This window comes from Penicillium argentinense, assembly GCF_028826775.1.
Source record: "Penicillium argentinense strain IBT 30761 chromosome Unknown utg000003l_segment0_segment0, whole genome shotgun sequence".
NCBI classification, from domain to species: domain Eukaryota; kingdom Fungi; phylum Ascomycota; class Eurotiomycetes; order Eurotiales; family Aspergillaceae; genus Penicillium; species Penicillium argentinense.
In genome coordinates this window covers 981,046-995,222 of record NW_026622662.1, presented here as the reverse complement: position 1 = coordinate 995,222, position 14,177 = coordinate 981,046, and the positions used below count along the sequence as shown (strand labels likewise).

The 14,177-nt window shown below is 49.4% G+C and overlaps 4 protein-coding genes across 4 annotated transcripts; 2 read left to right on the top strand and 2 right to left on the bottom strand.

The window, feature by feature from the left end:
* Positions 1–404: 404 nt before the first annotated feature.
* N7532_002499 (myo-inositol transporter) lies at positions 405–2,183 on the bottom strand (the record flags this gene model as incomplete). The annotated part of the gene is made up of 4 exons (XM_056614993.1): positions 405–680; positions 738–1,576; positions 1,638–1,943; positions 2,000–2,183. 4 exons carry the CDS (start codon positions 2,181–2,183, stop codon positions 405–407), a joined length of 1,605 nt encoding a protein of 534 aa, XP_056477965.1.
* A 2,856-nt stretch (positions 2,184–5,039) lies between these two features.
* Positions 5,040–6,271, bottom strand: N7532_002498 (putative GPI anchored protein; the record flags this gene model as incomplete). The annotated part of the gene is made up of 2 exons (XM_056614992.1): positions 5,040–5,343; positions 5,400–6,271. 2 exons carry the CDS (start codon positions 6,269–6,271, stop codon positions 5,040–5,042), a joined length of 1,176 nt encoding a protein of 391 aa, XP_056477964.1.
* A 729-nt stretch (positions 6,272–7,000) lies between these two features.
* N7532_002497 (uncharacterized protein) lies at positions 7,001–7,357 on the top strand (the record flags this gene model as incomplete). The annotated part of the gene is made up of 3 exons (XM_056614991.1): positions 7,001–7,057; positions 7,113–7,178; positions 7,232–7,357. The coding sequence occupies 3 exons, from the start codon at positions 7,001–7,003 to the stop codon at positions 7,355–7,357; spliced, it is 249 nt and encodes an 82-aa protein (XP_056477963.1).
* Positions 7,358–10,559: 3,202 nt separating this feature from the next.
* N7532_002496 (uncharacterized protein) lies at positions 10,560–12,605 on the top strand (the record flags this gene model as incomplete). The annotated part of the gene is made up of 1 exon (XM_056614990.1): positions 10,560–12,605. The coding sequence occupies one exon, from the start codon at positions 10,560–10,562 to the stop codon at positions 12,603–12,605; it is 2,046 nt and encodes a 681-aa protein (XP_056477962.1).
* Between the last annotated feature and the right edge of the window lie 1,572 nt (positions 12,606–14,177).

Sequence of the window (14,177 nt, the reverse complement as noted above, 5' to 3'; positions counted from 1 at the left end):
AACATTTGATGAATTGGGGACGGGGTGTTCTTTTTGGTATACTAGTACTCATACAAGGCATTTATGTAGTGCTTGTTGGCGCTTAGGCCCTTCGCTAGTCTGAACTGCGGCGATGCGCTGCAGATCCTCCAGCTTCATCAGTTCGAGTGATGTGGTTGGCTCATGGAGGTGTGAAGTTGTAAATGTTTTCCAACCCCGCACGAAACCCAATGCCTCGATGCAACTGTGACATTTCTGCAGTTTCATGAGGTTGTCGAATGGCAATGTTGTCGGGTAATACCTGCATACTAATTTTCCTAATACCCGACCAGATGTAAGAAAGATTCATTCCATTCGTATGTGTCAGCATGGCAACGCATCTGCAGAAAGTCGGAGTAGAGATAAATTGTGTATATATGAGCCAGCTAATGCCCAATAGCTATCGTGGTAACCTTCCGATCATGCTTATGCTCCTTCTGCCACTGCTTCGAATATCCCACGCCAAATCCATTGTTGAAAACCTCGCGGACAGCCTCAAGCGGCATCCCCTTACACTCGGGGTAGAAGAAGATGATGAAGAGCCAGCCGAAGAAACAAATGGCCATGTAGAAACCGAATGCACCGCTGGGGGTCCAGGCCTTCATCATAGAGAGGAAGGTAGAGGAGATGATGATGTTGGTGCCCCAGCAGGTGACGGTATTCTAAAAGTTTAGAGTTAGTGTCGATATCCTCTTATATATATGAGAGAGGTGGCATACCATCATAGTCCCCACAGCGCGAACCTCCAACGGAATAAGCTCAGTCCCAATCCAAGCAATCGTCGCAACACCGGACGAGTAGCACGCTACATAAAGAATAATCATGACAAGAACAACAGTCCCCGGCCAGCCGACGTTGTTGCTCTCCACTTCCAGCGTGTCGAGGTTCACGGGGATATACCGGAACGCAATTACCACGACCATCATGCACAACGCCATGCCCAGCACGGTCGTCATGAGAATGAGTCGGCGGCCGAATTTATCAACCAACACCAGATTCACAATCGAAAAGACGAAATTAGTCGCAGAGACTGTAATGCCCACAGCAGCAGAGTTTTCAAACCCAACAATCGAAAATAGAGTGGCGGCATAGTACATCAATGTATTGAATCCGCCCAGCTGGCTAATAGCCATAATCACGCAGGCTGTAAGCACCGCTCGCCCTGTCGAGGGCGTCGTAAAGATCCGCTTGAAGGTTGTCCAGAGAGATTCTTCTGTCATGGAATCTGTGCTTTCATGCAAGGATAGCTCGATGGAGCGGATCTTGGCTTCGCGTTGGAGGGCTGTGGAGGATGGGTAGATGCGCAGGAGGACGGCTTCGGCTTCTTCGCGTTTTCCGTGTGAGACGAGCTGGCGTGGAGACTCGGGGCAAAGTATTAGCAGACCGGCGAGGATCAGGGCTGGTGCGGCGCCGATGCCGACGGTTGCGCGCCAGGCCTCGCCTTTTACCTCTGCGAAGCCCGCGCCCAGCGCGCTGGCGAGGAGCTGGCCGAAGGTGACGCTCATGTTGTTGAAGGCGACCATGCGGCCGCGGTATTGGGCGGGGGCCAGCTCGCCGACTAAATTCGCATGTGGTTAGTGTCTGAAATTTTGTATAGAGGCCGGTGAGGAGGTGCTTACTGTACAGCGGCACAATCATCGCCGCACCGCCTACTCCCAACCCAACCACGAATCGTCCTGTCGCGAACTGGGCCACAGAGTACGCAGCTGTCTGCAGGACAGTCCCAATGACGAAGAAAAAGCACGATCCCCAGATCGGCCAGCGACGACCGAAGCGATCAGCCGTGAGACCAGCCGCCACGGCTCCAACCAGGGCGCCGCCGCTCGTCAGCGAGGTCACCATCTCCTGCTCGCTCGAGCTGAGCGTGTGGCCGAGCGACTCGCCGATGGTGACTAGCACTGCGGAGATGTAGCCCGTGTCATATCCTATACACCAGATCAGTGGATGAGCGAGTTATTGTCAGGCAGAAGAGATGACTCACCGAACAAAAGACCACCAATCGAAACAACAACAGAGATCAACCAAGCCGCCTTGGACGCGGCCGTCGCCTCAATTCCACTCAGCTCAGACTGATCCTTCTCGCAGTCTAGCTGTTCCAGCTTGATATGCTCGATCTCCTCGACAGACTCCTTCGAGGGCTCTGCATCGTCTTTCCCAGAACTCATAATGTCCGGATTGATCCCGAGGGAGTATGAAATTGAAATAAATGTGAAGACACAATGCTCATTGGTACTCTCCAGAGTATTTCTCGGGGGACTCTGCCTCCTTTTATCACCCCCAGCTTTCCTTAAGACACTTGAATCGACGCCATTGAGGTTGAGTGGGTCTCCCCGTGGGGAAATGCAGATCTCGGGGAAAAATGCCGATTTCTCGCCCGACCAAAACGACCGATCACTCCGGGCCCGCTGATTGGGTCGCGACTAAGTCCAAGACCTAACGAGTCTCGGGGAATCTTGCCTACTCTGCTTTTGTCGACATTCCCCGCGCCCTGCTTTCTTTTTAGGGTAATGTTCCCCTTCTCCCGTCTCGCTCTGCAAATATCCTGCCAATGTCCTGCCAATCCTGCGCCACCTGAATAACCCTCAGTCAGATCGCGACGGCTATTGAAGACCACTCGCCGCGCGCTTGGCGGTGGCTATCTTGTCAAAACTGATGGTTGGGGTTGTCTTGATTGGTGCTGGTAGCATGCCGGGTCTGGATGGGGTCATTCAGGCGGGTATCCGCTTATCTAGCCCAGACGAGGGTCTCACGATGAGGCTGTGTTCTAAAGACTATCCACTGTGCTACTACCCACAGTAGTATAGGAGGTGGAGTGCAGAGTCGGGCCGAGAGCCTTCCCCGCAAATGTCCCGGCAAATGACTGCTGCCACTCACGTCACTCTCGGGATCTTTCTCATTAGCTACAGGCTCGTCTTGTTAGGCCCGATGGCTGCTCCCGCACTTTGGAAATGGACAGTCGACGGGCAATGTGACCTTTGAATCTTGTGTTCAGGGTGAAATAAACCCAAATTTTTGGTTCAATGAGATCGGAAAATACATTCCTGATGCAGCGAATACTCTTTCAAATCCACTCAACACCAAGCCCGACAGCCTATGACAGTAAAGTACCACTATTATGGATCTCTCTGTTCAGACCAATACTCTCAGCCATCACATACCCTTGAAAAATCATAAATACAGCAACGGCATCTTACACTTTTGCTAGCAAGAAGATGGGAAATTTGATTTGGTTCTCTGTGGTGGTAACCTACCACCATAGCCTTTCCACCCGGGCATGTCTCGCACTCACTTCACCCGAACCCTTTCGGCCTAGGTAGTGTCATCGGCCTCATTGAGTACAATCCACTGCCGCTGCAGACACTTCTTTACCTCGCGAAGAATGTCCGTCCTAAACTCGGGGGAACTGAGCCAAAGTCTTCTCAAAGTTGAACGAATGTTCCTGTCCACTCAGGCCCTCCTCTCCCTCGCCCTTGCCGAATTCAAAGAATGGATCAAAAACCCCAAGATATGGGAGAACACAGGCTTTTGCAATTTCTTTAATTCGATGTCCAGGCCGAAAAGAGAGTGCGTTCACAGCATACTTCTCCAGCAGAATGTACCTCCGTTTATTATCCGGTCCATCTGAGTACCTCTGACTGCTAAGCAGCAATTGAACCTCCTTCCTTATGGGGTGTTCCAGTCCGTTCATTCCGTACCGGCGAGTCGATCAAATGCAATTGCTTTTGAGAGTTGTTGCTCGGCTATTTCGTTTTCGAGGCTGGCTCTCACCATGTAGAGCCATTGAGCGAGCGCTTCGAAGCAGCAAACGGAGAGGACACTGGTGATTTCTTTCAGGATCACTTCACTTCTTCGGCCTTGCGGAACTCGCCGTTGAACATCGCGTAGAAGTAGAGACCTACGTGCAGAAAATATCTTTCGCGATGTGGTTCTTGAGCCCGTTCGGTTAAAGGATTATGCGTCGTGGTTGTGTGTCTGACAGCGACATTGGCGAGGAGATTGTCGGTTGAGAGACTGAAGGTGAGATTGAAGCCTGCTCAGATGACTGCTCAAATGACAAGTCAAATGGCAATTCATAGCCAAGGGGCTGCATCAAATGCGTAACTTTAGGCGACACAAGCAAAGGTAATGTGCGTGTTGTCGATATCCGTAGTCATCGCCCATACTCGCACCATAGCATGACTGGTAAAGGTTTCGCAGCTGTATATTGGGAGCCATCGACCACAGCGGTGTTCATCCCGGTCGCTATACGTCGAAATTTTCACAGAAAGTCGAAGTTTCTTTTCTTTTGGGTTAGGCTCGGCGTGGAAGGTGGAGGCGGAGGGTACGTTGTCGTAGGTGGTCGACACTCAATATATGTATGTGATCACGTGATGGATAAAGAAGATCTCCATAGCCACACCCCCTTTGCCTCTTACTACACCTCTTTTTGTATTTTTCAGGTCTCGCATAGTGCCCCTGGCTAAAGTCTCTGTTAGCATAGCTAGAAACAGATTTTCCGCTTTATTTATGAATAATTACTGGAGCCCGACGCCAAGTAATTTGCCTTGTGCCGTGAGACTTCAGTATACTGAATACGTGGCCAGGTCGCTGGTAACCTAGGTTACTGGGTAGATACCCTGGCGGTTGATCAAATGGATGACTGGGTAAGAAGCCAGGCAGGATGCAGGATGTGGTGTAGATGGCAGTCGATGGTAAAGTTGGTACCATCTAGGTCCTTGGCAATCCTTTGCATTGCAGCCCTCAATACCCAAATACAGAGATGGAGATTGATGGAAGGGACAAAGCTCACTCCTGCTGTCCTGAACGTAGACTTTCTGGAAGCCTTGAGCCCAGTATGTTTGGGACAGGCCATCTCCAACCCCAGAAACGAATCTCCTGCCGTCAGACTATAAAAGGCGCAAAAATGTTTTTGTTACGGGGGTTGTGACTGGGTTAATTCCAATCAAGTACACCCGCCCAAGGGAGTGTATAATATTGAGTGTTGATTATTTGAGCAACCGAATGGCTTGATTATATGTGACTTAGGAAATCCGATACAACAAAGTTCCAAATCCGAGGCCGTCAAAACCGCCCGAAGTAGAACCATAGTTGCCACCACCACCCTCAACACCACTTGTAGAGTTGGTGTTGACCCAGTCACGATAGGCATCACTCCATGAAGAGTCCAGGCCCTTCAGCTGGCCATAATGAGCAGACAACAATTCGAATCCGGGACGCACTGTTCCACGCGAGCTGTTGGAAATCACGGTCTGGTTCCCTTGGTAGCTGTTGTATGCTGTGTAGGGAACATCCTGGCCGACGTTATACTTTCCAACATACTCCGCACTAGGAATAACCAACAATCAGTAAAGATCCAGGAACGAAGATAGGGGATAACTCACGAATTCAAGATCTCATTACCATACTCGGCAAATAGATCATCTCCCTGGTTATACGCCTGCTGCGCAATAACACCCAGAAGGACAGCATCCAAGGTGGAATGGCCCTGATCACGCCCCGCCTCCTGGCCCTGTGTCAAGACTTTGTCGGGTTCAGACTCGGTGTAGTTGGCAATGGCGAAAACGGGCAACGCGCCATTCGAAGGACCAGTACGCACATAGCTCACGGCATTGTCATACATGGTCTGGTTGTCGGTAAAGATCCCAATCGCGATGAGCGAGGCAAGATTGCACTGGTCCCAGTTCGCATAGTAATGGTAGTAGTCCTGACCATTATGATCTTGCAGAAACAGCTCATTCATGGACGCAAAGACATTCGTCAGCATGGTAGCTGTCGCTGTCTTGTTGTCACTGTCCCAGCCGGAATAGTCCGTCATGAGCTCGGCCGCATTCGCCATCTGGTATCCATATAGTCCCGACGCGAGGAACTTGTCGCTGCTTCCGCCGATTTCGGTCAGGGTTGCTGCCCACGAGCTGAGGATGTTGATTGCTGCGTCGGCGTAGCTTGTGTCGTTTGAAATTCTCCAGCGGATGGCGAGCTGGTATGCGGCTGCGGCGTCGCGGTAGAGGCTGGGGTAGTTCTCGGAGTGGACGCCATCAGAGCCGCGGTATACTGTCTCTTTGGGTCCAGGCTGGTATGTTGACTGAGCGTACTCGCTTTGGGTCAGGAGTGTCCAGGTGGTATTCCAAGGTTCGTCTCCGTTTACCACGTGGGTGTTGATGCGTTCGAAGTCCTGCGCAGTGTGGAGGGCTCCCGGATGAACGAAAGCTGTCGCAACGGTTGCCAATGCGAGAAATGAAGGGATGACATGCATGGTTGTAAAATGCGAAAGGAAAGACCTCGAAGCTTTGGCGAAAATAGAGCGTGTGTGGTCAAGTCCAGCTTGAATGGGGTTGTTCGAATCGATTGGAGGGCATGCTCGCTACTAATTTACGACTCCTTTCGAAGATACTCCTCAGGGGTAAAATTTTGACCAATTTAACCGACAAACCGTTAGGGTCGTGATTAATGCCGAAGTGCGAAGCGATCGGCATTCAATATTGCTGTGGAGAAGGACGGTGTTTCATGTTGAAACACTTGACATGCAACGGGTGCGCGGTGCACACATAGCGTCAAACATCTTGTTTGAGAGCTAGCCAGAATTAGATTAGCTTATTTTTTCATGCAATCGGCTCAGGGTTGAATAGAATCAGGGATTCTGTACAAGGGTAGATAGTCTCCGAGGTAACGGGCTCTTCTGGACATTCAGGATCTCATGCAATATGCGGCCGCTGCGTTTTCGAAGGTATGAAAAGCGAGCATCAGCGTAGTAGTGAAGCAACATGCTCTGCAATGAAGTTGCCGCAAACGTTGAAGTTGAGTCGGGATGAACCTTGGTGCCTGATAGTCATGGCAGAATAGTTACGTATCGATGATCTTCGTCGCGTTCCACTGATTGTCTTGCAACGGCCGTGAAGGCCGTGGACCTCGACTTAACACTTGACAGCTTCAAAGAGACTGTCTCTTCTTGAAATCTGTACATCCCCTTGTCTGCACCGATGTCATGCCTGATACAACAGCTGACGCAGAAGGCATGGCCTGCTGCTCCTCATTACCACCAGTGAGTATACCCACACGCCACTTTCGTCAAAGACCCCTCTCTTACTTCGCCTTAGAAAGATGCGCCTCCTAGCTCCGCCTCGTATGCCCAAACACCCGAGGATTGCAACTGCATACCATCGGTAAGACCACGAACCGGCCCAACCGAGTCAGACGGCTAAGATCGACCTGCTAGTTCGACGTTCCTCCCGGTTGGACAAAGGATCCCCCGGGGACCACATACGCTGAAGAATGGGAGGGTCCTGACTCCCACGGCCAGACTATCGCGCGATGCTATGGATGGAGCCAGGACGGCCCGTGATGAAGACACTGGAGGCTTTGACGACGATCTTCCAGTCTGGCGAAAAGTACTATCTGTGGCATCGGATGGACGACGAGGTGGAAGTACTTGTTTCCAGAGATATACGCGAGATCGCTCAGAGTATATCACAGGCAGACCTTCGTGATTTAAGGGCGATAAATCTTACTCAATGGGCGTAGTGAGTCTTACAACTTCATTGTGCTACGGAGCGGGACTCGGCGAATCATAAAGTTGCTGAATGAATCTAGCCTAGCCAGCGATGAGGGGAATGTACTAGATATAAAAGAAAGTTGAACAAAGGATCAACCAGAATCAACACCCGCAATGTCCTGGATGCCCAGACCGCGCGCTACTTGCGCCGCGTCCCCTAGGATTTTGGTTAACAGCTCCTCCGATCGCTCGACATAAACCCGAAAACTTTTCCATGATCTGCACAGCCCGTCTTTGGCAGAAGAAGACGGTATTTGCGACAGTCTCACCTCAAAGTTTGCATAGATTGATAGTAAGCTTTGGTAGCAGTAGACCCAGGCCTGGAAGTAAACAACCATCTCAAAGAAGGGTTGTAGCCACTTTTGACCGGCACACAAAAGCAGCACCAAGTGTTTTATCCGGTTGGCCAGTAAATATGCATGATTAACTATTTTTTGAGCTCTTGGGGGCATTCTTCGATCTGAGGCTGAGACTCCTGCACCAGTCGGAAATAAGCCGCCTCAATAGTGGGTAGCGTATAGAGCTAGGGGCGCGGGGAAGCGCCTTGCTCTTTTGGATAGGAGAGTCGGGATGTCTCGCTTTGAATTTGTTGTGTATCTTTCTTATTTTAAAGGAACAACTCAGAGAGTGCCCTGAAACGAACGAAGTGAGAGTAAGGGGAAACGAATGCACGTGACACGAACTATATATTTTTTCATATTTTCGCGACTCAACAGACTGCCAAAAGTCCATACAAAATCGTGACGAAAATGGACCGAAATCGCGATGATTGGCTCGCCGTGCTTCGGTATCATTGGACGAAGGCTTGAGTGCTATTGGACAAAGGCTTCCAATGATATTGGACGCATGCTTCCAGTGATATTGGACAATAATTATACCGGAAACGACTCTAGTTTTCCGTTCTTTGTCCAATCCGCTTCCCTGCTGGCGTTTTTGTAGCTTTTCAGTGTTGTTGCTCACTCTGACTCCATCCGCACCATTGGGTTTTTGCTGCTATTTTCGTTTCGGGGATGGCGTTCGCGCTAACATCACTGAAAGGATTCTTATTGGGTTCGGCTTCGCGTTTCCGGAACTTTAACACATGCTAGCACCCATGCAGCCCCCTTTCGTCGTGGACCTCGTATCCGGACCGTTGTCTACGTTCTTGGCCCAACATTGTCGACATCATCATTCTCTTTTAGTAAAGATATTCTGGCCTTATTATTGGTGTTGTGATCATGCGCTCTGCACTTTTACTTTCCCAAGCCTTCTCGCTCGCTATATACGATCAAATCTCTCCGTGTGGCTTGGAAATAATACTGTACGTTTCATTGCATTGCAACCTTGTATCAATTTGATATCCAGACACTAGATGTTCTTTACACATATATTTCATATCTCTGTGAAAGTCTTGAATGCCACTTCTTGTTGTCCATCACCCTTCCGACTTGCACTATCTCGGTCTTTATTCCCTCCCAGATCGTTGCCCTTATGCCGTCTCAGGTTAACTCGCCCGCTATTCTTCACTTGAGGGACTTCATAGACAGCGTGGGACCCGACCCATCTCGGCCCAGCCAGGGACTTGCTCTACAAATTGGGGCGTCCTTACATCTTCCTTTCCAACCGGATCTCTACTCAGACGATGTTGAATTGAATGAGCTTCCGACTACCATACATTTCTTTGCCTCGCCGCGTAACCCTCAATCTTACGAACCCAACAAATTCATCTATGCTTGGGGCTCGTTCTTAACCTGTGTCGACCCGGAAGGGTCTCTACGTTTGATTTTACACGCCCATGAGGTTGACTGGTGAGATCCCGTATCACAACGCCACCCTTGCCTCCCCACCGCAGAAGGTTTCCTTAGCCATCCTGGTGACCATTCTGATCCTCATGCATACAATATGCACTGCCCAGAGGCCGCTCTCCCTACAGTTAGCTTACTGGGAATAGTCCGAGGCGGAGGGGGGCAGTTGAACAATGGGTCTAATCTATTGCATTACGACCTCGAGGCTAATGTCTATGACGTCTCCAACAAAGCGTCTGTGACATTTACGGTTTCTATTTACTTCAGGAACGGAAACCGTTGGACGAATTTTCCTGTCCTTGCTGCGCAGTCTCGCGTATTTATCGCTGGACGCATTTTCGGTATTACTACGAACACGCCTCGGCTCGCAATTGGCGTGGATGATGTTTATTTCATTCCGAATCTCGGCTCCATTACGACTGCTCCCGTGACTCCTGCCTCATCAGCAGAAAAGCAGAACAAAGCAGACAGATGGAACAGTCGCGCCAGCCCACTGACACCGATGAAGAGGTCTCAGAGGCTAATATCCGTCTCTGATTCCCATGGCCTAGACGAAGGTCACCAGACTGCTCAACCTTCACTTACTTCAGCCACCACTCCTTCCAGTGACGCACATGTTCCCATACAATCTGAGCCCCCCACTGGGCAATTCTGCAGGGATGCAACTGTTCAGCACCTGACTCCCCCGGAAAACAATTCATCAGCAGACACAATTCTCAGTGGCCATCGGCCCCAGGGGAGTCGTAAATTCTCGAAGACCAATTAAAGATCATGATACTCAGAATGGCTGGTATCCGGTATCAAAGGTTCTAAGTTCGCTTCTTACTTTTCACGTCTTTTTCCTTCGTGGCCACGGTCATAATACACATGCCGAGTACGTGTTGTTCGGCACAAGCTTATTTCTCAGTCTCGAAAGTAAAAATTACACTTTATTTCCTAATAACTAACCCTTTCCGTTACGTCATAGTTGAGGATGAATCGAATGATTCTACACCGTCAATTACAACTTCGTCAGCGTCAATCTTTGGTGGCTAAGGCAGTATATTCGCGCTATGACTCATCCACAAGAACTGCAAGGTACTGTAGGAGAGGAAGCCTGCACGTATAAAGTTGGCGACACTGCTCCTGTGAGCTTATTCGACAATTATAAATGGCGAGGGAAAAATCTGGCCACTCTCACGTTTTTTGAATATTGCATGCTAGTACGAATGAGAGATAAACAAGGCGCGGCCACCACCGACCTCGATTTCGACGCGGCACATCCGAGATACACCACACACGTACAGCATCTCGCTCAAAAACCTGCTCACGTGGCTACTGTTACATTCAAGGGACAGCTAACTCAGTTCCAAGAAGCCGAAGATGCCATTTCTGGAGGACATCCCGCAACAGAAGCCATTCTGAATGATGTCGCCCAGATCCTATTGGGCCTGTTTGTTCCATGGCATGATTTATCTGCGATCTTGAGCCAGTTTACATCTCAAGAAAACATATACTCCATAGTGTGGACCATTGCGCAACCAACCCTCGCACCGCATAATCGAGAATTCGCTGCGAATATTGAGCTTCTTCGCAAGTCTAAAGAAGACTGCCAGGCAGATGCGAAGTTACGTGCATCGACTCATCTGGACGACGATTTTTTTGACCGACAGATTGTTGATCTCGACCAAGGAAGTTTCGATTCTGATAGTGATGAGCACGATGACGACTTCCAGGCTCAGAGTGAGAACTTTACCGCAGAGACTCTGATCGCCGCCTACCACACAATCGGACAAGTCTGGAGCCGAGAGTCAACTATCACAGCGCACCGAATCCCTGCATTGGCCCGCGGAACAACACCAGGGCGGAATATCCAACACTTCAACCCGCGACCAATTACCATTCCCAATTCCTCTGCCAATGATATCTTGGGTGTCAGATTTCTTCCACCTTCCGTACTACAATGCTGGGAACGTCGTCTCGAATGCCTTGCGAGCACGAAAGACAATGCTTCCATCGCTGAACAGCAGAACTCGTCCTTCCAGCTAGATGATTTCGACCAAGACATTGGAGATGGCTTCCTACAACCTATGCTAGTAGACTCGGACGTGTTCCACTCTCTACAGGATCGTCGATTTCAGCTTGGTGAGAATCCAACAGCCGCCTCTCTGGTATCTTCAGTTGGTCAAGATATTCCTCTCAACAGCAAGCAACGATTGATCGTGGAAAAAATATTAGCCGAAGCTTTGGCATGCGCAGACCATCCATATGACTCTTCTCGACGGAAGCAACTCCTACTCTGCATCACAGGAGAAGGCGGCACAGGGAAATCGCAGATTCCCAAGGCCATTGTCGCCGCCATGGACCTCCTTGGTCGCAAGGATGAGATTATGCTGATGGCCCCGACAGGAGCTGCTGCAGACACCATCGGTGGGAATACGTATCATACATCTCTGGGCATCTCTATCAATCGCCTGCAGAAGAGCTCAATGGGCTCCCACGTCAGAAGTCTCTGGGCACACAAGACCATTATGTTCATCGACGAAATGAGCATGATGGACTTGACCATGCTCAGTGTGGTTAACAACCATTGCAGGATTGCTCGTTCACTGGACAGGTCCTCCACTGAACTTTTTGGGGGACTACCCGTGGTCATTCTCATGGGAGACTTCTTCCAATTCCCTCCAGTGCGAGGTCCCGCTCTGTGGAAGGAACCAAGAGACGGCAACGATGAAGATGTGAACGGCCAAATGATTTGGCATCAATTCAAACAAGTCATCATCTTGGACGAACAAATGAGACAATCAGAAGACCCTTCCTTCCATAGCCTTCTCACGCGAGCGCGGCGAGCAGCTCTCACACAACGAGATGTAGATCGACTCAATTCCAAAGCCATCAGTTCACTTCTAGAGCCTCGGTTGGAATGTGCCACTGCCATAACCAAGCTAAACTCCATTCGACATCTGATAAATCGCACCCAGATAGAGCATTTTGCAATCACCAGATCTCAGACCATTTGTGTCTTTCCTGCCGAGCACAGCCGTATCAAAACCAAAAACGCCACCAAAACGCGGCTACGGGCCGAAGACCTGCTCCAGCAACCTGACCAAGGGACAAAGATCCCATTCCCTGGTCTCTTTCTCTATACCCGAAACATGCCAGCCGTGATACTGACCAATATTTGTTCCCGTATTGGCCAAGTGAATGGCGCGTTGGGAACGGTGGTGGGTGTAGTACTAGACCCGACAGGCAAGTCGTCTTTCTCCCGAAAATAGTTTGCGCTGACCCAAATTTTCCAATCAGCACAATTATTTGAACTCAACAACCTATACATGTTTTGCACCAAACCGCCCGCATGTCTTTTGTTGAGATTGAACCGACCGCAATCCGCCGAATTCGACAACCTTGAGTTTTCGGTAATGCCTGTTTTCCCATTAGAACGATCTATCTCCTTCAAAGGCTTCTCTGTACGAAGAAAACAAGTACCCATGTGCCCAGCGTTCTGCCTAACCGACTACAAAGTCCAAGGCTCAACCTTCACTGAAGCCATTCTTGACCTCAAGAGCGATCCCACCAGACGGGGCTGGGATGCTCACAGAAAATATTGCTCCACTTATGTCCAACTGTCTAGACTTAGGTCATCCAACGGACTTCATCTTCTCCAGAAGATTTCTGTGGAAGATATTGAATTTGCACCTGACGTTCGGCTAATATCTGAGATGAAACGACTCGAGAGGCTTCAAGAAGAAACTATCGGTACCTGGAATAAGACCAACTTCCAGCCTTGTTGAGATATGTTGCTGGAAGTATTAGAAGTATACACAGACACACTCGAACATTACAAGCACTTGCCAGTTTGACCTACTTCATTGCTCTGTGGAAACACAGACCTTCCTATGTAATTTCCAGTCCGCCTTCTGATGATCTCTTCCACAGTACGCCACCACCTTGCAGCGCCCGCACTTCTTCGCACCTTCTCTTCTGCCACAAATCTTACAACACAGTATCTCCTCAGGTCCCCAGGTGCTGTTGGAATGGCTTTCTTGTGCGACTTCGGCCATTATAATCTCGATTTCCTGCCTGGTCTGCGTTTCACATTTCTCTTTCTCGCATATAGGATGGACAAATACTGAAACGAAAGGTTCGTCCACATGTAGAAAAGACATCGGAGTTTGCAGGACTCCGACAGTAGGTGAGCCACAATTTCCACAGTGAGAATCTGACGCCCGACGACAATCCTTCTCATGTGCTTTCATAATAGGCGTTATAGCATTGAGAAAGCTATTCACATATGCAGGACGGTGCTGTAGGGATTGAGATTCGACTGTGATCAGGTGACTAGGAATATTATGGTAGAACATAAGTTTGTTGCTCGTATTTTCGCAGGTGAATTCAAAGCGAACTGGACGTGTAGCCATTACGATCGAATTCCTTCCTTGGAAATTTTATTTTAGGAGGCCTACTAAACTGAGTTCCACAGAGATCTTGGCCTATATATATGTTCAACTGATAAAGTTTCAACAAACTTGGGCCTTACCTATTCCGGACCATATAAACCTTCCATTCTTTTGCCCCTTATGGCTGTATCCAATAACATCACTTTTCTCCTTTACTAACCTTCGTTTCGTTTCGTTTTCCTTGTCGTTTCAGGGCATCGGCGTGCGAAGCTTGCGAAGCGCGCGTCACCAGTGTGATAATGGAGAGCCGCCCAAAAAGCGGGATCTTAGTCTGATTCTTTAGATGATGCCTAAGCGCTGATTGGTCAGCTCAATAAACCTTGAAAATCGCCAGCCATCCTATTTAGGAAATATTTGTCTAAATGCGGTCAAGTTTATTTTACTGTGAGT